At 38.4% G+C, this 27,296-nt stretch overlaps 1 protein-coding gene across 1 annotated transcript; it reads left to right on the forward strand.

Moving 5' to 3' along the window:
* The first annotated feature begins 5,166 nt into the window (after positions 1 to 5,166).
* On the forward strand, positions 5,167 to 25,973 carry LOC139725751 (mitochondrial coenzyme A transporter SLC25A42-like). The gene is made up of 7 exons (XM_071636834.1): positions 5,167 to 5,224; positions 12,884 to 13,244; positions 19,801 to 19,909; positions 21,363 to 21,546; positions 22,833 to 22,949; positions 23,724 to 23,875; positions 24,702 to 25,973. Exons 2-7 carry the CDS (start codon positions 13,095 to 13,097, stop codon positions 25,022 to 25,024), a joined length of 1,035 nt encoding a protein of 344 aa, XP_071492935.1. The 5' UTR covers positions 5,167 to 5,224; positions 12,884 to 13,094; the 3' UTR covers positions 25,025 to 25,973.
* Positions 25,974 to 27,296: the final 1,323 nt, after the last annotated feature.

The following is a 27,296-nucleotide window of genomic DNA, read 5'->3' on the forward strand; positions in this document are numbered from 1 at the left end:
TGTACGTGACATGAACTAAACATGTGCAAAATATGGGATTGATAGCCATTGTTGTTGTTCATCTATTGCACAGAAAGTAGTAGAAAGAAAGAAAAATAAAGAAAAAAATATGTTATTTTATAGAAATTTGAAGGAGAAACATAAAAAAATCAGAAAAAGATAAAGTTAGGAAGGGAGATTAAGACTAACTAAAGAAAAAGAAGAAAAAAAGTGTTTAAAAAATGAAAAAAAAATATTGGCAGGGGTGAGCCTCGAACCAGGGACCTTAGGATTACGAGTCGGATGCGCTATGCAATGACCTATTTCATGCTCCATAGGCCCTGTGTATTAAGCAAAATGACGCTGCATCGAAGCCACGTGCCATTTTCAACCAAGTTTTTCGACGTGATGCCGACGTCGTATGAAAAAATGAAGGGCACATTCACGATAGCCCAAAGTCTCAGCTACAACATACTAAAATCTGGGAAAAATTCACCGAAGCAAAAGTGAGCTAGTGCTCGAAAAAGAGAGTCATGTCAATTTTCACTGCCAGAAAAACTGCTCTCCCATAGAGATAACACGTAAACTGGTCAAATTCTACAAGGATACATTCAATCCATTTTTACGAGGCGATGACGTCATCCAATCAAAATGTTGTTTTTACATTAATGAAAGAACATTTCATAAGCTACAACATACTGAAATATGGGAGAAAATTGGCAGAGGATAAGTGAGATACGCTCGAGTAAACTTGTAATTTGATGACGTCATTTTGAAAATTTACTTTTTTTACTTTATTAAGAAATTTGATATCTTTTAATCATTTTGTCAGCATTGCCTACCCATGAAATGACATGTACAACTCATCAGCTTTCAATATATGTAAAGAAAATGGGGGGTCACCGTCCATCCTGACGAGTAAAATCGGATTTAAAATTGGCAGTTTTTTGGCATAGTTGCACTGTATATCGCCATTGACGCGCGCGCGGAATTTCAACTTTGACGGCCCCGTATGACGTCATATTGAGTCGGATTGACTTGAAACGTGGTATAAATATTCCTTGACATTTCAGACATGCGATCAAAGTGAAAAAACTGGAAATTTCAATTGCATATGAGCTGTGCGTGCGTATATGCGCGCGCGCGTACGCGTCCGTCCGATTTTTTCAATTTTTCAAAAAATGCTCCAAATGGTCTGAAACGTGTGCAAAAAAATTTTGAGCTCGATTGGAGCATACAAATATTTCAACGCGCGCGTACGCGCACGTTTTAAGAGAAAATATGAATTTTGAGAACATGAGTAGAATGCGCATAACTTTAAATATATGTGACGTAAATTTCATTGAAAAATTCTATTTCATTAATGAGATATGATTGAGAATGTGTTTTCATATAATGACGTCATAGTGACGTCACGGTCGACTGATCACTTTGATTTTAGTTCGATTGCCGTCTTTGGGAGACGATACATATATGGTATAATTTTGAAATTGATAGGAGGAGCACTTTCTGAGCTAATCGATACACAACTTTTGAGGAGAAATAAAGAAGAAGACTAGAGATTGTAATTTGTCATCACTGACAAATTAAGGTGATCCGATTTTTTTTTAATCAATGATTCGAGTCCTGATCGTAATAGGCATGACAATACAAGTTTCATCTGTGTTTAGAGAAATTGGCCGTGTGAGGTTTGGATTCTCATTTAGAAAAGGGAGTCATATCTGCCATCTTTGGTACCAATTCTGTATACACTGAATAACGAAGATACAGCAACGAATACATATGACCTTTGACCCACCTTTACACTCCCAAGATGGCATCTGAGGAAAAAGTGGTTATTTTGTGAAATGATTCTTGCGACATCGTCTATATTCGTGTGCAAAATATGGCAAAGATAGGACAGGTATTCACCAAGATGCAAAATGCAAAGTCTTAGGTACAACATAAAATCTGGGAGAAATTCACCGAAGGGTAAGTGAGAGCTAGTGCTCGATAAAGAAAAGCATGTCGATTTTCACATTAAAAAAAAATCCCTCCCATAGAGATAACACGTCATAACGAAAATACAGAAAGAAGTACATATGACCTTTGACCTCACTTTGCACACCCAAGATGGCGTCTGAGCAAAAAGTGGTTATTTTGTGAAATGATCCTTGTTACATGGTCTTTGTGTGTGCAAAATATGGGAAAGATAGGACATGTATTCACCAAGATACAGGATGAAACATTTATGACCTTTGACCCTAATTTACATACCCAAGATGGTGTCTGATCAAGTAGTTGTTATTTTATGAAATAATGTACGTGACATGAACTAAACATGTGCAAAATATGGGATTGATAGCCATTGTTGTTGTTCATCTATTGCACAGAAAGTAGTAGAAAGAAAGAAAAATAAAGAAAAAACTAGAGATTGTAATTTGTCATCACTGACAAATTAAGGTGATCCGATTTTTTTTATCAATGATTCGAGTCCTGATCGCAATAGGCATGACCATACAAGTTTCATCTCTGTTTAGAGACATTGGCCGTGTGATGTTTGCATTCTCATTTAGAAAAGGGAGTCATATCTGCCATCTTTGGTACCAAATTCTGTATACACTGAATAACGAAGATACAGCAATGAATACATATGACCTTTGACCCACCTTTGCACTCCCAAGATTGCATCTGATGAAATAGTGGTTATTTTGTGAAATGATTCTCGCGACATCGTCTATACGTGTGAAAAATATGGGAAAGATAGGACAGGTATTCACTAAGATACAAGATGAAACATTTATGACCTTTGACCCTAATTTACATACCCAAGACGTTGTCCGATCTAGTAGTTGTTATTTTATGAAATAATGTACGAGACATGAACTAAACATGTGCAAAATATGGGGGTGATAGGGCGTGTTTTTCTTGAGTTATTGCAAAGAAAGTTGCAGAAAGAAAGAAATGTCTCAATACATAGAAGATAAGCTTTAATTTCAACCAATTTTTTATCGTCATCCCGACATCGTATGAAAAAACAAAGGAAACAAAACGATAGCGCAAAGTCTCAGCTACAACATATTAAAATCTGGGAGAAATTCACCGAAGGGTAAGTGAGCTAGTGCTCGATAAAGACAATCATGTCAATTTTCACATTAAAGAAAATTCCCTCCCATAGAGATAACACGTCATAACGAAGATACAAAAAGAAGTACATATGACCTTTGACCTCAATTTGTACAGACAAGATGGCATCTGAGTAAAAAGTGGTTATTTTGTGAAATGATCCTTGTAACATGGTCTTTGCGTATGCAAAATATGGGAAAGATAGGACATGTATTCACTAAGATACAGGGTGAAACACTTATGACCTTTGACCCTAATTTACATACCCAAGATGGTGTCCGATCAAGTAGTTGTTATCTTATGAAATAATTCACGTGACATGAACTAAACATGTGCAAAATATAGAAGTGATAGAGGCCGTTTTTCTTGAGTTATTGCAAAGAAAGTTGCAGAAAGAAAGAAATATCTCAATACATCGAAGATAAGCCTGAATTTCAACCCAATTTTTTGACGTGATTCTGACATCGTATGAAAAAACAAAGGGCACACTTACGGTAGCGTAAAGTCTCAGCTACAACATATTAAAATCTGGGAGAAATTTACCGAAGCTTAAGTGAGCTAGTGCTCGATAAAGATAGTCATGTCAATTTTCATTTCCAGAAAAACTGCACTCCCATAGAGATAACACGTAAACTGGTCAAATTTGACAAGATTACTTTTAATCCATTTTTACGAGGTGATACCGTAATCCAATCAAAATATTGTAATTTTATGTTTGAAAGAACATTAAATAAGCTACATCATACTGAAATCTGGGTGAAAATTGACAAAGGACTAGTGAGATATGCTCGAATGAACTTGAAATTTGATGACGTCATTTTGAAAATTTACTTTTTTTACTTTATTAAGAAATTTGATATCTTTTAATCATTTTGTCAGCATTGCCACCCCATGAAATGACATGTACAACTCATCAGCTTTCAAAATATGTACAGAAAATGGGGGGTCACCGTCCATCCTGACGAGTAAAATCGGATTTAAAATTGGCAGTTTTTTGGCATAGTTGCACTGTATATCGCCATTGACGCGCGCGCGGAATTTCAACTTTGACGGGCCCGTATGACGTCATATTGAGTCGGATTGATTTGAAACTTGGTATAAATATTCCTTAACATTTCAGACATCCGATCAAAGTGAAAAAACTGGAAATTTCAATTGCACATGAGCTGTGCGTGCGTATATGCGCGCGCGCGTACGCGTCCGTCCGATTTTTTCAATTTTTCAAAAAATGCTCCAAATGGTCTGAAACGTGTGCAAAAAATTTTTGAGCTCGATTGGAGCATACAAATATTTCAACGCGCGCGTACGCGCACGTTTTAAGAGAAAATATGAATTTTGAGAACATGAGTAGAATGCTCATAATTTGAAATATATGTGACGTAAATTTCATTGAAAAATTTCATTCCATTAATGAGATATGATTGAGAATGTGTTTTCATATAATGACGTCATTGTGACGTCACGGTCCACTGATCACAATGATACATTAGATTTGTCGTCTTTAGGACATGATGCATACATGGTATAATTTTGAAATTGATAGGCAGCGGACTTTCTGAGCTAACCTCTGCACAACTTTTGCGGAGAAATAAAGAAAGAAAGAAGAAGAAAGAATCCGTACAGATACAGAAGGTGATCCGAAGGATACTCGGATCACCTAAAAAACAAAGAATCCGTACAGATACAGAAGGTGATCCGAGAGGATACTCGGATCACCTAACAAAGAATCAGTACAGATACAAAAGGTGATCCGAGAGGATACTCGGATCACCTAACAATAACAACAACAACAAAAACAACAGCAGCAGCAGCAACAACAACAACAACAACAACAACAACGACGACGACGACGACGAGGCCGACGACAACAACAACAACAAAATCTTTATATTTTCTATTCTTTCAAAGTAGATCCTACAGAAGGCCTACAGATATGTCGCTCGGTGTCGCAAACCCATCACCATACAAAGTGACCTTCTCAGTAATGCAAAACAATACGATAACGACGTGATAAAACGTACCTCGGCCTTAGCCTAGCCGGCCTCGGATAGTTCGGATACCAACAATCGCGCGCAATATGCACTGTGAATGGCGGTATCACGGATTGGAATGATGTAACGTGCGTTCTACAACCGAAAAGGTAAGTCGTATTTCCATTCTAAATAAACATGATATATGTTGTCATGTCAGTCTCAACATTATCCTGAATATGTATTATGTAATTCCTCTTCTGTAAATACTGTTGATAGTGAATGCAACCCTTCTTTAGTTGTACGTTATGTCGTATAAAATGCTGAGTGAAACACTGTTTATACACACATGTGAATAGCAGACAAGATCGAGAGAGAGGAGTGTGACCGTGCCTTCAAATTCAATGCGCGCCAGCGCGGCCCGGGAGTAATCATCAGGTAACGCCATCATTTGAACCCGGGCCCGGTACGATAGTGTATATGTAGGCCTACCCAGTTTTTGCAGTGACATAAAGGGCCAGGGGGATCTGACGAGCATGATGCACATTACGACTGATGGATGGGGATAGTGACACTCAAACTGTAGGGGCTGTACAGTATACCCAGTCATTGGGTGTCCGGACAGGTTGTGGGACCGGACGCGTACTGTAAAGTGCGTCTGGTTTGACAATGACACGCTTACATAAACAGTTGTTTGTCAGTGAGGAGTTGCGCGTAAATGCGTATTCAAAGTAGAATAAGCAAGTCAGTACGCAAGAGTCTGAAGTGTCCGGACACCCAACCCCCCATCCTACTGGTTGATGTGGGGATTCATCATGTTTTGGACATTCCTAAGTGAGATAATGAGAATCCTCTTATGAAATACGAAAGAGTAGACGGATTCAACGTTTGTTTGATGAAAATTGTTTTTCAAATGGCTGAGATATCCAAAAAAGTGATAATAATAAAAGACAACAGGCCATGCCTTTTATTAGGATCTCTATGTTTCACCTTGTTTATGGATATCTCAGCCATTTCAAAACCGATTTTCATCAAATATTTGATACCGCCATACCGGGTACCCCTTATCGGCCTTAGAATTGCATGCTCTTTGACATCTCAGAGAGTGGTTTCTGAATACCTCGCAAAATGTTAAAAGCTAAATCCTCACCTCGATCAGAACTGTACACACCCTTTTAATCTGAGTTGACATATCTGTTAATTCACCTGAAAACAACAACCACAAACATAAAAAAAACAACAACTGGACTAAAAATGCACTCAGGGGAGTCAGATAGCACAGAGTCACAGACCTCCACCAAGCCAGCAACTTATTTCCACCCTTTATAGGCACCTACATGCATGCAATTTCCCAAAGGGCCTTTCCCAAAATAGAAGTCTTTTCAGGTGTGAGTTTCTTCAAGTTCAATTTGTCTCCCTCTGCAAATTAAATTTGTTAAGATTGCAACTGCTGATCTGTAAAAAACATGTTGGGAAAAAGATGTTATTTTCACAGGTTTATCCTCAATAAAACCCAAAATAACTAACATTGTGAGTTAATAGAGAATAATTAGGACTTTCTTCTTCACTTTGCTGTATATGCCCATTTAGATTTAATCATTTGATGGCTTCTGAGGTGAGATATTGCGATTGTCCTGCAACGCCAACACTTCCCCAGCTTCACGACATGTCACAGCAGTCTGTGTACAGCACTGTGTTTGATAGTTGTTGATAGTGGCTTCCAGTAGTATGCTATCAGTGGTCAGTGGTTGGGGTCAAGTGAAAGCAACAACAGTTAAACTCAAAAACTAAGTTCAAGTGGACCAGGTTAATCACAATACTTGTGTCCATGTTGGGGAGCATCGTAGTGGACTTTGATTTTCTAGATCCATGTTTCCAGATATCATCCATATAAGGGAATTCCAAGGTGAGGGTCACCTTCCTGATTAGAGTATGGCATTATTATGTAGGCTATGCAACTGGCATCCAGTAAGGAGTATGACAATGAATATTAAAACCAGCTTAGCTGTTTCAGGAGTCCCACCTATACTTACATGTGCAAGGATACTGTCACACTTAGAATTAGGTGGTACTGTAAAAGTGGAAATTTTTGCGGTGTTCAAATTTTCGCGCATTTTGCGCAACCAGAAACTAGCGCGAAAATAAAAGCACGCGAATATTTTTGCTTGCCATATGTGCCTGTGCGTGATGTCTTGATTCCGCGGAATTAAAAACACACAAAACTCTTCCGACCTGGCCAAGCGCAAAAAATTAGTCACGTGAAAATATCCACTTTTACAGTAGTTAACAGTGTGAGTTTACTCTAGAGATGGTTCTCTGCTGATGTGTATTGGGAGGAGTATTGTATTCTTTCCATGTCCAAGAATCTTACCATAAGCATGAAAATATGACTTGTGCATGTTTTGTAACAAAACCTGCTTTAGGGTGTGTACTACTGAATGAGAATGATAGTGGATGAAGATCATTTGTGTGTGTGTGTGTGTGTGTGTGTGTGTGTGTTTGTTTCACAAGTAGCTTTGGAGTTAAGACATTTGAATATTATTTTTCAACTTTGGTGACTGAGCCTATGAAGTACATGTAAAATCAGATTTGTTATACCGTACAAGTCTAGAGGAGCAAAAGAGGACAAGTTCTTCATCTAGACAGACAATTTTACGTCCTGCAAAGTCATTTGTGAAAAGTTGAAGGTATATGTATTCAGTGTGTTGTGACCATAGAGAGCTAATTGATAATGATTCAGTGTGCTGTAGCAACTGTCCTTCACAGCTTTGTTGTTAGATTAACCACGTATTTCCGTACCATATCGTTTTCATGTGATTCAGAGGGACATCGGCGATCATACCACTAGAAAGCCTGCAAAAGCTGCATATTGGTATGTGGGTATATTGGTATGCAAATAAGAGAGTGGTGGTAGGAATTTTGTGCATAATGTACATTGTAGCTATGGAATTGTTTAACTCTTTATCATGTGCTGCATTTGCACACCCGATTCAGTCAGTGGTTTGCCAAGTTCACACATTTTGCTCAAACCCCGCCCAAATCGAACAGTAAATCTCCAAGTGCCACAATACAGTGAAAGCTACACTCGCAATTCCATTCCTCATACAGATAGCTTGCATTGCATAGTGGTTGAACAGCAGTGTTTCATAAGTTTTTTCAAGTAAATTCTAAGTGTCTGTTGTGGTACTGGTTGAGTCTGCAAATATCATGACCTCTAGACCTGGACGATGATGTACCGGGTAGCTCTATGCATTTTCAAGAAAATGTCTTTTTTCCCCCATAGAATTTATATCACACTCACAGTAAAGCTTGAAATCTCTATTTAACTTTGCTCTCCTGCATGCCTTGCATAAACTTTTCTATAAAAAGTTAAGTTAAGACAGACTGTTTTCCCAAAGCGCCCATGTGTTGCTGTCTCAGAGTGATGTAGCATACTGGGGGTTAGCACTATGGCACACATAATAATAATAAGGCTGCACTTCTTGGGTTTAGACTACCACCACATGCAAACTATTCCTATATAGACACATGAAACAAAAAAGAACATAATTGCATCGTTTTAATCTGCTTCATAGAGCAGGGGAAAAAAGATAAATAAAAAATTGTCAATCATGTGTCCAGTAATTACAGATGCATGAAAAATCTTATGATGCATGTCTAGCCATTCAATAAAATGGGATGTTTTGTATACTAGATCTACAGTTACAATGTTTGCATTGAATATATTATAATCAGAGATCATAATGATTCTGTAATATCGAATGTCTGACCAGTAAAAATCAATACGTAGGCCTACATCTTTGCCTATGAGATTACAGACTTTTCTATACTCATTCTATGAAATCAGTTAGTCAATCTAATGACAATTATAACATGGATCTCAGGCTGTTTCACTGGATGGTAATCTGTCAAACTAAACTCCCAAGAACCCATACAGTGTGGTTTGGATTTTGGCTAATTTTTGTCATGGTATTGAACCACAAAGTTAGCCCACAGTAGCTTCAATATGGGTACAGTAGACAACATGGATCACAATCTGTCAGACCACGATATTACCGTAAATTTGCCTGCCACAAAAAAACAGATTATAGAAATCAAATCATGTGGTTTCTAATAGAGAAATTAATGGGTGTGTAGATGACTCCTTCAATGCCACTGCATCACGTGGATGGAAAATGATTCTCTCGACAATCTATCTAGTGGGATAATGCAGAGTCACAGGTGTGTGTCCAGGCTCATATGTTTGTTTTTCTCTGTAAATGTTCTCCGTGTGGCAATGCTCTATTCTGCAACAAATTTGTCAGTAAGATATGATTTGTCTGTTGATGTAAGGCAACAAAAACTACAAACACCTTCACAACATTGCAAAGTCATGTTTTACTGAACAGAGACAAACATTACAAGCATACAGTATAGGTTATGTAGGCCTACATTGTAGGTGTACTGAGTTGAGAAAGCCTGAAGCAGGAAAGCAAGTGATGATTATTCTTACAGTTACACCTGTGATGTTTGTTACAGGAATACACTCTATGTTGTAAAATCATTATCTGTCAGTATCCCAGACCCAGGGCACTGCTCGGCTGATGCATGATATCTAATGCAATATTTTACATCATAGTCCAATGTTCACCATTTACCACATACTGTGTGTTGCAATATTCCATGTACAATTTGTACAATGTATATATGTTTGTTTTTTCATGTACATGTAGTACACTTTCCTTGAAGTTCTCATTATGTTGTATATATTGGTACTGTTTGGCAGAACATATGCCAGCTCAGTATGTTTCACCACATATGGGCTTGTTAGTCATTGTAACACATCAATATTTTTTCTCTAAAAGTTTAGAGGCATCCCCTTTATAGTTTCAAGCTGTGAGTTAGAGCTGGTAGCTACACATCTGTTCTGTGTCTAAGTGCAACCACATCCACATGTGTACACAAAATGACTTGTGGCTTCTGGGATCTGCCCGCTTGTAAACAATGGGGTAAAGCAGAAGAAGATTAATATGGGTTTGATAACATCTTGTGATGAGGAAATGGTGCAGAAGGATTACTTCAGCATTTACAGTACTATATAAGCAAGTTTTGATATATATTTTTTATTGGGATGCATCATATAGCACTTGACACAAAACCTTTTCCAAACACTGCAAAGAAGAAAAACATAGGCACAGGTAAATGATATTTTTGTCCTCTGGTAGAAGAGAGAAGCAGAACTTCACAGAACTTTGCAAACTTTGCAATGAACAAGTTTTGCTCCCCCCCCCCCCCCCAAAAAAAAAAAAAGAGAAAAATAAATAACCCTGTTAGTGAAGAACAATGGAGCATGAAGTTCACAGGGCCATAAAGGCTGCATACAGGCATCCTGCTTTGTGTACAATGACAACTCAATCACACAAGATCTTTTTTTTTTTCTTTTCTCTATCTCTCTCTCTCTCTCTCTTTTAATACATCACTCAGTGTTTGGGGGAAAGACAGTCATATGCATTGAATGACAGCACTTCTATAATGTACTAGTACAATGTGCTGAGGTAATGGATATTGTTGCCTACTCCAGTGTAACTACCATGGGAATTAATCCTTCTTCAGGCCAACCAAACGGTCCATACTTGTAATGATGGTATCCTGTACTCATAAACAAAATCAACTTCTGAGTTTTCAAGCTTGTACATTATTATGTTTCATTTTTTGTTTATGTCTATGAGTATGTGTAAGGGAATTGGGAGTTTGTGCGAGTTATAGTAAAGTTATATCGTATTCGTTGCATCCTCACCTTTTTGCTTTTGTTGATTCTGCATACAGCTTGTGTTTTATTATATTCACACACTCTGTGAATACTGCACCCTGGTATCAGTTATGTTATGAATCCCTTTTCTCTTTATTTTCTACTTCGCTAGTACCTCCTTGCTTATACCACTTCTTGTTGACCGAGTCCCATACCTCCCACTGAGAAGCAGTGACCCAGACACATAACCATTGCAAACATCCAGTAGTCCTTCATTGTATTATAGCATTGGTAGCAGAATTAAGTCAGTAGGCATGGATTATGGAGTGTTGTAGCTCCATGCATGGATCAGGGAAATAGGATAGATCTCCAAAGAACCTTTTGCTGGGTCTGGCCCTTCTCAGCAGATATCTTGGCTCTACATCCCACATGGTGACCCTCTGCTCACTCTGCTTGCAATTGATACTACAGTAAGAGGAACTGTGGCATGTAGGCATTGTAGCCTTAATTGAAGGCTGCAAGGAGCAAAGAAAGGGAGGGAAGCAGCTTGTTGTAGAGCTCTTGTATTTTTAAGCAGCATTACCAAGTACAAAACTTTTCACTTTTGACTCAATGGTGGTTACCGTTATCTTATTTTGGGTTGATTTTGATACCTGTGAAAGCCAAACAGAGTTGTGAGCAGGGTAATTAGAGATCACATATCTTGCAAGAATTGTGTCTTTTTTTTTACAGCATGGAATGTTTTCATGGTGTCTCAATCTTTAGATATTAAGATATTTAGATGATACTCGGATTATATTTAGATTTCTTGAATTTTGGACTTTATGGATTGTATATTGAGCAGTGGTACACAGGCATTCCTTTTATCTACCACTGCTCTCTGGACTGTGTTATCATGACACTGCACTTTAAATTGTACTTTAGCGTTATCAGTTTTAATGTATCCGTACTCATCCAAATCATTTTGGTTAGCTGCCAGCTGATTGCATGTAGTACTTAAAAGCCTATCTTGAGTTTTGATACCATGATATTTTTTCTCTCCTTTTTTCCTATTTTCTATTGCTAAACTTCAATAATTGTATAAGAAATAAAGGGAAATGTTGTGTACTCATCTCAGCCAACCTTGATTATTTTTTTAAAAATTAAAAATCAATGTTTGATGTCAATTTAGACTCATAACTCTGCTGCCCCATGTCATTGCCTAAATTTTGGGGTATTTGTTAGGATTTAGCCCTGGGAGATTTGCTGAGGTTTTGAGGCACAAGTGAGGCATAATGATTCAGAATGCAGGGCTTGACGTTAATATTTTTCTCTGGTTGCCTGTTCAGGCCAATAAAGTCTTTGAATGTGAAATTTTAGTGGCTTGAAAAAGAAATGTAAAGTTTCATTTCAAATTTTAGCTGGTCGATAAGGCCACCAAAAGATAACCCTTTGTGAAATTTGGTTGCCCGATATGAATTTTTTGGTGGCTCTGGGCCACTGGGCCGCCTTTAATGTCGACCCCCAGAATGTTCCTGGTGCCTTAGTCCCAAAGACTTCAGGATAGAGTTCGTCTGCAGTCTGAGAATACTGGTCATACGCGTAGATCTCAGGTTGAAGTCGAGAATAGTGAACATGACTGGGAATAAAAACTGTAGAGGTAAATAGTGCATGATAATGGCCTGGTAAATAGCGAGGTTCATAGATAGGGACATGGCTTTGTATGGTGACCTTTTATCAGGCTCTGTGGTTGGTAGTAAACAAAAGGAGCCCCTGATTATTACTTGTAGCTCTCTCATTATATACTCAAAATGTATAACATGGATACCAAATGATAGTATCATGTGCCACCATACAGGCACTTATGAATGACCATACTGATCTAGGCTATGGGAATGCAAGATGAAGATAATGTTTTATATTAAATACCTGTCAGTAATCCTTTCACTCAAAGCTCATGTTATGGCAAAAAGTTCATTAAACTAAATTTGTAATTTCTTTTATATATTGTTAACAATGATGCAGCATATTTTGACTACCTGGGTAGACTGAAATTTTGAAGGGAAAAAACAGTGAGATGACCTGCAAACACTGATTCACCTTTCATTGTGTCTATCTACAGGGTGGAAAGAGACTGAGATGTAACAATCACTGACTGAGATAGACCAGTTGGAGGTCAGGGGAAAGTCACATGGTGTACTAATCACTGGGAAACAATTGCCTCTTCTCTGAGCCATTGGATTTCACCAGGAAACGGAACAAAAGAGAGTGAAGAGAGGTTCGGTGTGTTCGCAGCACTGGAGCTCACCCCCATGTGAGCATCAAGGTTTAGTATGCACTCAGGTGAGGTCCAGGCAGCATCAGCCAGGCCCAACAAGGAGGGGAGCAACGGTCATCGCGTGCCACTCATCGAAGACCCACACATGGTGGAAGTATCCGTCAATCTCAAAGGCGAGGGAAGGCCTCCCAGCTCACCGGCTTATGTAAGTCCTCTCAAAACAGTTTTCCAATGTCAATCTCCGCAGCTTTCAAATATCATGAATTTACAAACAAAACACAAGGTAGTTTTGCTTTCATCGTGATGTTTAGAATCTGAGAGAAATTAGACATCGGGAATGGATTGGCTTGACGTTCGAATGGCAGAGTCTTGCAATGCTTCTAGTACCTGTACCCGTAGGAGCTTGCTCTTGGTCAGTTTAGATCTTGTAAGTTGTGTCAGCATTTTGCTCTTCATATGTGGAAACCAACTGTGTTACTCTCTAATGGAAACATTTCATGAACTGTAGACTTTAGCAAAAGTTTTAAGTGGAAAATACTTTCATGAGTCTTCTCATTACTTGATCACAAATTTTGACTGGTCTATACTTAATGGTATCTTGCATCTGACAGTAAGAATGCGTCTGTAAAAGAAAAGAAGGAAATTTTCATCAATCTGTTTTGGTTTCTATTGGTAACTTAAGACTAACATCCCGCCACACTGAAGAGTTAGAACAAAACACTTTGATATGAAAGTTTTCCCATGAAAAGAAAGTGTGCTGAGCAAGCACTTTAGAAAGAGAGGAATCGATTCATCAGAAGAGTGCCGTGATGTTAGCTTACCAATAAAACTTGCATACATACCAGTACTTGAGGATGTAACATTCACTGTCATTGTTCATGCCTTTCAAAATGGTTTAACCTACTCAACATGGACTTTGAGGAAGTAGCCCTCATTTGATTATTAACACAGGTGGTTTCACACATTAAACCTGTCCCTGTCAGTGCACAGAGATAATGCAATTAAAAAGAGAAACCTTGAATGACTAGAAGTTATACATTGGCATTGAAAAGACAAAGAAGGAGGTACAGGGAAATTCACTTAATGATTTATTCCTCTGATGAGCTTACATGTATCACCCCTCTTTCAGATGAAAGTGTTCTTGTATTGATATAGAGCCTACAGTGTATGGATCAACGTATGGACATAGCACATTTTTTCTTTTCTGAATGCCTGCATAATATCCATATGTTATTTCAATATAGCATGTTTTCAAAACAATATTTTGAGCATTGTTTTGTACAATTATGCTATATCAATACAATTTTTTTTTTTTTAGTCTAAAAGCTCTCGTGTATCCATAGGTCGTATAAGTGGGCGGGGCTTACTCGCAAGGTGCGGTGAGGGCCTGATCTCTACTACAGATGAGTCCAGCACAACGTAAACACGAAGCGCAAAGATTGCACAAAGTTCAGACTGCGCAACAGAGAGACTCATACATATTTAATAAATGAGCCTGTCATGAAAGCTCAAGTGAGCACGACGTCTGAATGCTCCTGTTCAATTATCGAATAACGGGGTGTTGCGTCTGAATGGACTCATTATTAAATACGTCATATATCCATACGTTGTATGAATATACAAGAAAACAATACATCTGAAAGAGCCTTTACTCAAACCTGTGAGTGATTTGTTCCATTAGTTTGGTATCTGAGCACTACCCAAATTGAGTGGGCAAATAAAGCTAGGTGGTGCTATACATAGTATCTGAAGTTTTCTTATGCATATATCTGCAAACTTTCATTTTCTACCTAATCAGAGTGCTACAATTTCCCTTGTCACCCAATCAGACAAGTGACCCCCTCCCCCATGAAAGAATTTCAATTCTGTATCTTTTATTTGCGTGAATAGGACAAAAATATCATGAAGAAGGTTTTGTCAGGTGATGATACAGATTGTATGCAAGGCTAACTGGATTGACACTCAACTCTTTCATTTTATTTTCCTCTCTCTCTCTCTCTCTCGAGCGCGCTCAGGTGAGCACCCTGAAATTTAAAGGAACTATAGAACCTATGATAATGCAAATTCATGTTGACCTGTCTTGATTCATGATCCCCTCAATATCACATGTAAGTGGCCAAATGATAAATACATGCCTTTATGTATAAAATAGGGTGTCCAATACTTTTCTTCAGACTACTTTGGATACGCCCGCAAAAAAAACAACAACTTCTAAACCAAGATTCTGCAAGTGATATCATCTGTCAATCATTGTTTGGTGCTAATATAATTGTCCCCGCCGAACGAGTTCGAGCAGGGGACTATGAAACGGGCTCCGTACGTGTGTGTGTCCGTGTGTCCGTCCGTCCGTGTGTCCGTCCGTCCGTCCGTCCGTGTGTCCGTGTGTCCGTGTGTGCGTCCGTGTGTGATCAAAATCTTCAATTTGCTACTTCTCTGTCATTTATGAGCCAATTTTGATTCTGTTTGCTTTATATGATAGCACTACATGGGAGCTTTGAAACTTCTACACAGAATTTCAGTCGTGACCTTTGACCTTGACCTTTGACCTATATTGTACATTTTGCTACAAAATGCTACTCCTTCGCCATTTCTAACCCGATTTCGATTCCATTTGCTTTATATGATGGCACTAGGTGAGGGCTTCAAAACTTCTACACAGAATTTTGACCTTTGACTTCTTTGACCTTTGACCTTGATTTTTGACCTATATTGTACATTTTGCTACAAAATGCTACTCCTTCGCCATTTCTAACCCGATTTCGATTCCGTTTGCTTTATGTGATGGCACTAGGTGAGGGCTTCAAAACTTCTACACAGAATTTTGACGTTTGCCTTCTTTGACCTTTGACCTTGATTTTTGACCTATATTGTACATTTTGCTACAAAATGCTACTCCTTCGCCATTTCTAACCCGATTTCGATTCCGTTTGCTTTATGTGATGGCACTAGGTGAGGGCTTCAAAACTTCTACACAGAATTTTGATGTTTGCCTTCTTTGACCTTTGACCTTGATTTTTGACCTATATTGTACATTTTGCTACAAAATGCTACTCCTTCGCCATTTCTAACCCGATTTCGATTCCGTTTGCTTTATGTGATGGCACTAGGTGAGGGCTTCAAAACTTCTAAACAGAATTTTGACCTTTGCCTTCTTTGACCTTTGACCTTGATTTTTGACCTGTATTGTACATTGGCTACAAAATGCTACTCCTTCGCCATTTCTAACCCGATTTCGATTCCGTTTGCTTTATGTGATGGCACTAGGTGAGAGCTTCAAAACTTTACACAGAATTTTGACCTTTGCCCTCTTTGACCTTTGACCTTGATTTTTGACCTGTATTGTACATTGGCAATAAAATGCTACTCCTTCGCCATTTCTATTAAACCCGATTTTGATTCCGTTTGCTTCATGTGATGGCACTAGGTGAGGGCTTCAAAACTTTTACACAGAATTTTGACCTTTGACTTCTTTGACCTTTGACCTTGATTTTTTACCTATATTGCACATTTTGCTACAAAATGCTACTTCCGGCGGGGACATATATTACGCACCGCGTAATTTCTACTTTTCCTTGTTAATAGAGGACATGGTACATGTAGGTGATAGAAGAAATAGTAGAAATATTATAATAGAATACAGTGGGTGATTTCAAGTTCGGTGCTAGTGCTAGTGCTAGCCCCCAAATAACAGCGTTAAATCAACCTCCAACACGACGGTCAGATTAACGAGGCGATACCGATCAAAATTGTCGATCACCAGCACTAGGTGTTGGATCACAGCACCGCGATCTCCGCGGTAATTGCGCGACGAAAAAAATGATGGCGCATACTTAAAGTCAAATATAAAAAGATGTAGCCAAAACAGCTTAGTTTTAGACACGTAACGAGGAAGACTGATTAAAATGCCACAAATTTCATCCCTTCTTTAAAACACAATTATCTTTATTTTGCTCCCAGGCTCAGATTTCTATGGCCATGTCTGTAGTGTTCATGTTCTTTACGTGGGCGACCATTGCATTAGCATAGACTTTGCACTTAAAACGTGCATCTCTTATGGAAGTGAATATGGGTCTCGCACGGCAACGCTAACACCAGCATCGAACTTGAAATGAAGAAAATGATAATCCCTAGGGGCTAGTGTTAGTCAATAGGGAAAAAGCACGTAAATCGCTAACACAGACGGCGGAGCTCAGTTCAGCAGACGACATTCAACACCGAGCCCAGCACCAGCAACCGGAAATACATCATAATCTTTTTTATAAAATGGGTTCAAGAATGTAGCCAATAGGAAGCGCTGAAATGAGACACACCTCCTTCCTTTACTTCAGTACAATTGCACTGCCTGTAATCCTATGGTAGATTGCCGATCGTCTGTGCGCGCGGCGGCTCCTTTGATGAATTGCATGCATACGCGCTGTCAATCCTGTAAACAACTTCTAGTTCGGGCTGCCGGCCGGCCGGCCTGTCTTCCCTTACTTGTGCATAACATGTGTGGCGTACGTACGTATACTCTATATACGTACACTTTGTACAGTAGACCAAGCGTTATGGGACCGGACGCGTACATGGAGTCACTTTGAAGAGCAAATCCAACGATTTAGCAGGTTAATTCTCACGCCGTTTTCAGAGTATGTTGTCTAGTAGGCCTATATGAGGAGTCTATATCAAGTCTTTAAGGTAAAGGGTGCATATTCTATGTAAAATAAGTAAGTTTTCATGCGGGAACTTAAGTGTCCGGAAACCCAACCCCCCATTATACTTATACTGTATGTGCGGGACTTCCGCGAGTGCGACGTGCGTAAATGTTTGGGACGAACATCTTCGGACGTCTTGACCCACAAAGGTACGTGAAAAACGCTGAAAAATGATGTTAGTTTTCGAGTTTTCGACCCATTTTATAAAACAAATGATGCACAGGATTATTTCGTGGCGTTAGTGGAGGCGTAGCTCACTCTCGGGTATTTACAATGTAGTGCAACATGCACTCGGCTTCGCCTCGTGCATGTTTCACAATTGTAAATACCCTCGAGTGCACCACGCCTACACTAACACACTCTATTCTGTGCATCATTTGTATAAGGTCAACTCCCAACACTGACGTGATTTCAAGTTCAGTTTTATCGCCGGTGCTAGTGCTGAGATAGCACCAGCACTAGCACTAGCACCGAACTTGAAATCACCCAGTATATGGCACATTGATATTCTCTCTTTTTTTTTTCAACATACTGTTAGTAATGACCAGGGTATTATGGATCAATACAACTCACAAGTCAACATGCATTTGCATTGCATAGGTCCTTTAAAGCATCACAGTTTCAAGCTTATAAAATGCTATACATTTATCTGTCTTGTGAGCAGTTTAAATTGTTGCGGTCTACTGCATTTTAGAACCTCTGTACCAGATCGAAATCACATCATCGCTTCTCTTTGTTTCCCTATCAAAGTCAGAGTAGCAGCCTAGCCACATGATCTCAGCTTTGAATTCTAAGCAGTAGCACACATGAGAAGACAAGAAACAGGCACTTCTCTCAAGTGTCATGTGATAGACGTATAACCAGTTCCGGAATCATGTTTGTTTGTTTAGTTTTGTTTTTCTTTAATCATTTTCAGGACAAGGAAATGCTATTCCCCAGTCAGGGGATCTGCTTTCAATTTGCTAATGTGTCTGTGAAAGCCACATCCATGGAAAAAGAGAAATATAAATTATGTTGCCTTTAGTTCACAAAATGTAATGTGGGTTGAGTTTGATTTGTGTTTGTTATGATGTTCCACATAAACAAATGTACCAGCTACAACTCATGACTGTGTGAGTACAAGTACTTGTACAAAGCTAATCCCAAGGTTTGTGAATTGTTGGTTAGAATCATAGGTTTCCAACACCTTAGTGTTTTTTTTCTTGATTTCATTTGCATTTTTAAACGGGATACATAACAGTCTTGTCGTGAATTACAGTACAGGCTGTGTCTTACAGCAAAATTCTCTGTTGCACCAATTGTATGCAGACAGTTTGGATGCGTGTAATTTCTCTACTCTCCTTCCCCGTCTTTCTCTCTGTTTACATACAATTTGGCATCTATTCATCTATCTATAGCTCTATCTATCTATCTCCCTTTCTTCCTGTGTGTGGGAAAGTGAGGAAGTGCCATGGCCTACCAGTGGTTGATACCATATTAAAACCAAGTGCTATCAAAATCATGTGCAACCGAATCTTCAACTTTGCTATTTCAGTGACGAAACCTCAGTCTTTATATTTGTTTGATCAATGTACCTCAAGTTTGTAGGAATTTCAGCTTGAAAAGACTTGAAGTCTCTCCTGACTCCACCTGATTTAACATGATAGACAGAGTAAGAATATTATTTTGAGTAAATCCGAAAATTGAAGTTATTTTACATCAAATGTTTCTGTAAGTTGTCAGATGAACAGACGACCAGAGATCATGTGGAATACAAACTGGTGAGATTATTAGACTTCTAACAAGATACTCTGTTGACATTTCTTCTTGCCAACACCCAATGTTTGAAGATTTTCACAGAAGTGTATAGTGATACATTGGGTATCACAAAACAATGGTTGTACTTCTACTTTTCCTTTTGGAAAAAGAAGCATCTTGTACTCTTTCATATTGAGCCCCTCCCCTCCCTCCTCAGTTGCAGCATGTAACGAGAATGATTTCTCTTTGTAATACTTTTCCTGAAAACCGACGAACATATTTAATAAACTGATATATCTTTCCCCCTCTCTCTCTCTCTTGCTTCTTCAGAGACGGGTATGGCGTCGTATCCTGTCATCTCTTCTTGCCGGTGCCACAGCAGGGGCCGTAGCCAAGACCGTCATCGCACCCCTGGATAGGACCAAGATTCTCTTCCAGAGTGAGTCAATTACTGCTCTTTTGCATCAATTACGGATACTTCATTATATCTGTGCATCACACTTCCTAGCCTCGGCTGATCATCTTTGCCTCTCGAGCATTTAATATGCAAAGCTGCAGTCCCATCCATTATTCAGAAGTAATGAGTTTTAGTATCATGCAACCTAATTTGAATAACTTTGAGTATTAAAAAAAAATGTTGTGATAGACGTCAGGAGAAGACAAGAGATCTTCATGTCACATTGAACTTATACTTCGATATGTGAATATGGAATAAGTAGAGCACCCTTAATGTTCCTTTCACTTCATGAAAATGTCTTCACATGATGTTGGTTTCACAAAACCTATATCCACTTGTACATATGCATCTGCGGAACTACCTAGATTCATTCATAGTTGCCTAGTATGCGCCTAAATGCAAACAACAATGAATGAACTTGTCATCAAAACCAAAGTTATTTGCAGACTTTCATTTGTAAATAAATGACAGTTCAGTTGTACAAATACTCTTTGTCATCTATGTTTAAATAGTTTTGAGCGATCCAGTATATGTATTTAGATAGTGCTTGACTAAGATGTATGATGGCAAATGTTCCTTTTGTCTTTTCTTTCAGCAGTTCAAGTGCAGTTGAGCTTAGCCCATGTAGACCTTGTGTAGATTACAGTTTAAGAGCTCTTTACCTTATAAGGACATGGATTAAAGTACACATGGTGTGACCAGTAGTTCCTGTGGCCCTATTGTAGTGGAAGTTTTTGAAGATAACATTTGTAAATGGACTTTTGAACCCATTTAAAGTTCATCCTCTTCTCAGGTAGATGTGTAGGGTTCATAGGTTAAATGTAGACTAAAATGTATCTTGTCATCAATTTGTTGCTCTCTAATTGACTGAAATAAGCACGTCAGGCACTCACAATGGATCTAATGATATGGTCAAAATGCTCATAAGTTTAATGAAAAATATGACATATCAAAGAAAAATTTGCCTTCCTACAAAGGGAAACACCATGTTGAAGTTAACTTTCATGGAAAGAGTTATGTCGAATTGAAAAGTGAAAGTGATATTTATATCAAACAAATATTTGAAAAGATATAAATTTTATAGGTTTCATGTATTATATGAAATCAGTGATTTTGATAATGATCAGACATGTAAGCCTTTGTAAAAATTACATGAGGCAGTATTATCATTGCTTGACAGATTTCCCATTTCTATTAAATGGAAAATATCAATGTACTTATGTCAGTACTATATAGCAGCTTTAATGCTGTTTGAAAATTTTTATAGCAAAATCATTTCAGCTTTTAAATAATTATCATGCGAACGATATAGTTTTTTGTTTTTTAAATTCTTTTCAATTTCATGCAAAGAAATCTAGTGAATAATTTTCCTGGCTTATCCTTTCCTGCCATTCTTAACACCCAACCTAACAATTTCCCTGCATCTCATTTGAAGCGTCTGACATGACGTTTTCAGCAAGGAATGCTCTAGGAGTGCTGACCAATGTGTACCACAAGGATGGTGTGGTGGCACTGTGGAGGGGAAACTCAGCAACCATGGCCAGGATCATCCCATATGCTGCCACTCAGTATGCTGCTCACGAACAGTATAAGAAACTCCTCAACACCACCAACGCAGAGTGAGTGCAGTCGATAATGATATGAAAATTTAGTAGCAGAAGGCCTGTAATGATGCACCACCATATACTTTCTCTGGTATGTGTGTAGCCCTGAAAAGGGCCTACCCACTCTTGGCATTTCGGTTCCCATGTTCTTGCCGTTTTCATTCTCCTCTGAAAACAGTAAGCACACGCTTACACACACATACCCAAGAAAGAATATGTGGTGTACTGTACTGAATTTTCTACCACCATGGAAATCGTCAAAGATTTTAATGATTGATGATGTTGATAGTGCAAACAGCGATCATGATAGTAATGGTATTTACGATGATAGTACCACCATGTTTGTAAAGCACATAATTACAGTCCTACCTTTGCACACTCAGGAAAGAGAAATCAAGTTTGATAGACCACATGTGCCTGACACAACCAGACACCAAGCGAATTACTTTTAGACTAGATTATAAAACTTTCCCTTTCGAAATCGTATTTGGCATCTTTGGGCAGCCCTGCTTTATGTTTGTGTCACAACAAAACATGATTTACACACGATTACCACCACACATCAATATAACTTGAATGGAGAAGAGGAAGATTTACATTAAGGTGCATTGATGAACAAAAGAAAAGGAGTTTTTAGCAGGCTGTCATGTAGAGGCTTACCACAAGGTACGCCCCAAACTATAAATAGTCCCCCCCCCCCCAAAAAAAAAAGAGCAGAAGTGGAAGGAAATGTACCAAACAATACTGCGCATGCACGCACGCACACACACACACACACACACACACACACACACATACACACACACACACACACTCAGTAAAATGAATGAATAAGTAAACACACACACACTTCTCACAGATAGTACAACCTCAATCCATTGCTAACTGCATGTCATGCTTTCTTCACACTGATGAAAGGCTTAAGTGTTTTGGAACAAAGGTATTAGTCTGGAGTTGAACAATATTTTTTCCTCTTCACCTTTTTTATATGCAACCACATCATATTTATATCATAACATTAGTAGAAACGATTGATTCAACTCCTTTAGACTTTCTTGTTGCCATATTTCAAAGACATCAGAGAGATATTTCAAATTCGCAGTTCCATATATCTTAGTGTATCATTTTGTGAATATATATTGCACCAATCAACTAGTATGTCATAAGTTAAATGTTCATCTTCTTTTATTAGCTGGGATTCCTGTCAATTAACCTTTTCCTGATTATTGTCTTACTATCTTTATATTAGTATGATTTAGTATTCATGTGTCTTTCACATCCTGTTGTATCATGTAATGTAGAAACCTGGATCCGGGCCGAAGGTTTTTGGCAGGTTCCCTTGCAGGGGTGACGGCAGCATCCTTGACCTACCCACTGGACGTACTCAGGGCACGTATGGCGGTCACTCACAGAGCCAGGTTAGAACCAGTCTCAACTAAATTCAGTGGTTGACCATAAGTGACAATATAATCTCTTCCAATAACCTTTTTGAAAATCATTGTTGCCTCAGAATGTGGTGCATGTTATTTGTCATATGAAATTTCCTGGACTGAAATTGGATTATGTTTTTAGAAAGCATACACAATTTGATTATTCACAATGATTTGCCATTTTATTTATGAATGATAAGCAAGTCTGATATCTTGTTACAAGTTGTTTAAGATTGGTACTGTTGATGCTGGAAGCGTTTTTCATATTGCAGGCAAGTTTCTCTGATTAGATGATAAATTCATTACTGCAGTTTGCCTGTTGCAAACTTTGACAACATATGGACATTAAACCTTGGAAGAGAAAATACCAGGTAAAATGCCTGTAAATCTCACAATCACTAGTTTATACAGCCACCAAAAGTGAAAAAGCAATTAATTTGTAACCTGAGTTGAAAAATGTATGATGATCACATCATTCTTTGTGTGCCTTTATTTAATCAACTTCTCTTCATGATGAAATAACACCTCAAACATGTGTAGAGAAATAAAAACGAAGATTTACAAATCCCTCCATTGCTCACAATGTACCAAAACTTTTAAGCCATGTGACTCATGTCTTACCATTAACACATACCATTATCAGACCGTGTGAGAAGAAGACATGCCAAGAGCTGTAACCCTCCTGTAGGTGGGGAAATGTGCAGGCAAGTTTGGTCTAACTGATTTGGCAGATGTCATTGAGGAGATGTTTTTCCTTTGCAGCTATCGAGGCATCATCTCCATGTTTCTGCATACTTGGAGAGTGGATGGTTTGGGTAGCTTCTACCGCGGCTTCCTGCCAACGGTGCTTGGTGTTATACCCTACGGTGGAATCAGCTTCTTCACGTATGAGACGCTAAAGAAGTGGCACAAAGGTAAACATGATTCAGAGAATGATGTCTTCCGTATTTTGTTGGGTCTCTTACCCCCCCCCCCCCCCCCCCCCACCACCACCAACCACATTGCCTGCTGGGAAAAAAAAAATCATACTTACACGTGGCATTGCATGAGCATTGCTTTTAGAAATTTTCATAGTTGATCCATTTTAGATGGAAGTCATTCATACTTGATTCAAATAGACAAAAGAGAAGAAATATTTTACAGGTGACTCCAGTGATAGCAAAGTACTCGAGACCAGCACTTTTCTCTTGTTACATCAAAGTTTTGTGACATCCAAACAGTAAAGTACAGATATATAGATCAGATGATGATTTTGCAACCTGAATTCTTATTTCATTGTACCTAAAATGTCTTTATGACAGTGTTCATTATAATGGGAGTGCACTGTATCACTGCATAGTGCCCTTCAGGGCTACTGTAAAAGTGGATATTTTTTCGCGCTCGGCCAGGCAAGAAGAGTTTCGCGTGTTTTTAATTCCGCGGAAGTAAGACATCAACTACTGCAACATGTGGCAAGCAAAAATATTCGCGTGCTTTTATTTTCGCGCTAGTTTCTGGTAGCGCGAAATGCACGAAAATTTCAACACTGAAATTTCCACTTTTACAGTATTTGAGAATTTAATAAGCAAGGATTTAGATAAGATAAAACTACCAATGACAAGATAAGCATTGCTTTCGAAGTATTTAGCCAATTTCTTAAACAACTAAACTGCCAGTAAGTCCAGATGTTTTCTAGTACTACTAACTCCAAGCCATGTGCATGTTGTAATATGTCGTGTTTATTGAATTCACCCTTGACAGAGTACACCAATAAAGGGCAGCCCACACCTACAGAGAGACTAGCCTTTGGAGCCATTGCAGGTTTGCTGGGTCAGTCGGCATCGTACCCCCTGGATGTCATTCGTCGCAGGATGCAGACAGCCGGCATCACTAAGTACAGCTATGACTCCATCTTGAATACGGGTAGGAACATTGTGCGGGAGGGGGGAGTGATCGGAGGGCTGTACAAGGGGCTCAGCATGAACTGGATCAAAGGACCCATTGCTGTCGGAATTAGTTTCACTGTCTTTGACCTGACCTTTCGTTGGCTCTCGGCAACCGAACTTTTCAGGGACGACTCGTGACAGGGAAAACTCCTTACAACTTTGTTGCAGTAGTTGCTGCAATTGCAACATTTGCTTGCAGTCATATTGGCTACCATACCACATGTTGCATGCATTCGCCAAGAGTCATTGTTAAGGTGGTCATATCTGTCAGCAACATCCAAGTGGTCATCACAGATGCAGTTATTCAGTGTGTGGTTAGAGGTCTTTGCAAGCATGGCCCAGACATTTTTGCATGGTTTGATTTATTCGTGATCAATGCAAGATTAAAACTGCCAGTTACTGTGTGTCAAGAACCATAACTACAATGTGATGTTGACTCAGTCCTGAAAGTTTAGACTACTCAGCCAAATCTGTATTTGTGATCTAAACTTGCTTGAAGAAAATGTTTGATGCGATGCCAAGGTCGAATTGTCAGGTCCTGACTTCAGTACTTTGGATCAATGCACAAAAGTTTATAACATTAAAAGCAGGAAACATGTCAAATTATCTCAGCAATTTTCTATCTTGTTATATGACTCCAGAATTTGCTGTTACTGAATTTGACACTGCCCAGGATTATTACATCCATTATAGACTCATTCTTAAGCTTTATCCTTTTTCCTATCCCGTGCTTACTTCATATTCTTGAGTTTCCTGCATATGGACACTGTGTGTTTTATTCACATTTGTTTTTCTCCCAAAATATGAGTATGTGCCTGATAGTAATTACCATGTGTTTAGATATGTGAGTTCATTCAATATTACGATACCATCCTATGCAACATATGGGTCTACTTGGCCAGTGCATCTTGCAGTATTATGGCAGAGACTACTTAAAGCAAAATATTTACGTACATTTGATATTTGTTCTCTGGTAGGTTTTTCCTGCATATTAATGTGTGTGCATCAACTTTGCAACATCTGTAAAGAAATTGCATCATAAATACCAAACAGGAGAGAACATTTTTTACATGCTGATTTGATAAACCTAAGCTTTTAAATTTAAATAAAAAAGTTAATGCTTTCATTTGAGGATTTTTTTTTAATCCATTATTTTTTATTCATCTATTTTTTTTTCTCTCAGATTGATAAAAGAAAGAAATTGTGCATGAGTACTAATCTTTTACCATCAACCAAGGTAATTTACTGGCACTAAACATCAGTATCACAATGTAAATCATTGCACATTTATATTCACTTGCAGTGATCACAAAACACTATAAGCATACATTTCATACAAAACTTTTGAGATGAGGTTTTGCTTTAATGTTAAACTGTAGATACAGAAATTAATGATCTTTTTGTTAATATAGATCCATCATATTTTAACAAGATGTACTAAGAAAATAGCATCCTAAAATATTTCATTTTTTTTTTGTTTGGGGGTGGGGGTGGGGGAATATGATGCTACAACAAAATCACCAACATGCGTTACAGTGTATTGGTTATGGTCAGTAAAAGAAACATGAAAATATTGACATCAGCTTTCTTACAAATTGCTGATGTGCTCTTCGAAAATGTATCTCTCGAATGAAATGTTTCTTAGCCATGTTTGAATTCATCCTTTGGTGAAAATAGGGTATAGAGAATATGTTTGATTGTAAGTGATTGCATGACTGGGCATTGAATCAACATTGGTGTGCTCTCAGTGTGTCTGAGAAAAAGGGAAATGTGTGAATTTAGTACAAGCCTGTATGTATGTGACATGAGTATGAATTATCATGAATTTAAAAAGGCAATGTCATTCTAGATATACACCATGGAAAGCTTCAGCATTCACCTCAAAGGGTCATTACTTCTTCAAAAGTCACCAGGGCTCTTTACATCCCTATTGTGTTTTGTATGGAGTCTTGAACAATTCAAACAAATACCACTCAGGAAATGTCATCTGTCATTAAAATACGAATGGACTGCACAAATTATCAAACTTTTTGAAAGTTTTAAAAATTTCCAGATTCAAACCATGAAGATTTCATAGCTCCTGGGTAATTTATGCAAGCGTGTGTGCTTGGATGTCAGTTCTCTGCTCTATTCTGCTATAAACAAATAGCTCTACCATGCTCATGTGCACTAGTACTAGATACATGTACGTAATTTTAGGTCCAGAAATTGTGCGATCCTGGGCAAAGAGGTGATCAGTGGTATGACCTTTGAGTGCCAGAGATCAAACTGCACAATTACACCGACTGTATTGTGAACAAGTTTGAAACCAGTATGGTAGTCATGTTTGTGCAAATATGGGTTTTATAGTCAATGAGAATGAAAATTGTGTTATCACCAGTGTTGTGTGGGTTTTGTCAGATATGCTGAC

Source organism: Diadema antillarum, unplaced genomic scaffold (genome assembly GCF_040938485.1).
Source record: "Diadema antillarum isolate AM-2024a unplaced genomic scaffold, OU_Dant_1.0 seq00000059_RagTag, whole genome shotgun sequence".
NCBI classification, from domain to species: Eukaryota; Metazoa; Echinodermata; class Echinoidea; order Diadematoida; family Diadematidae; genus Diadema; species Diadema antillarum.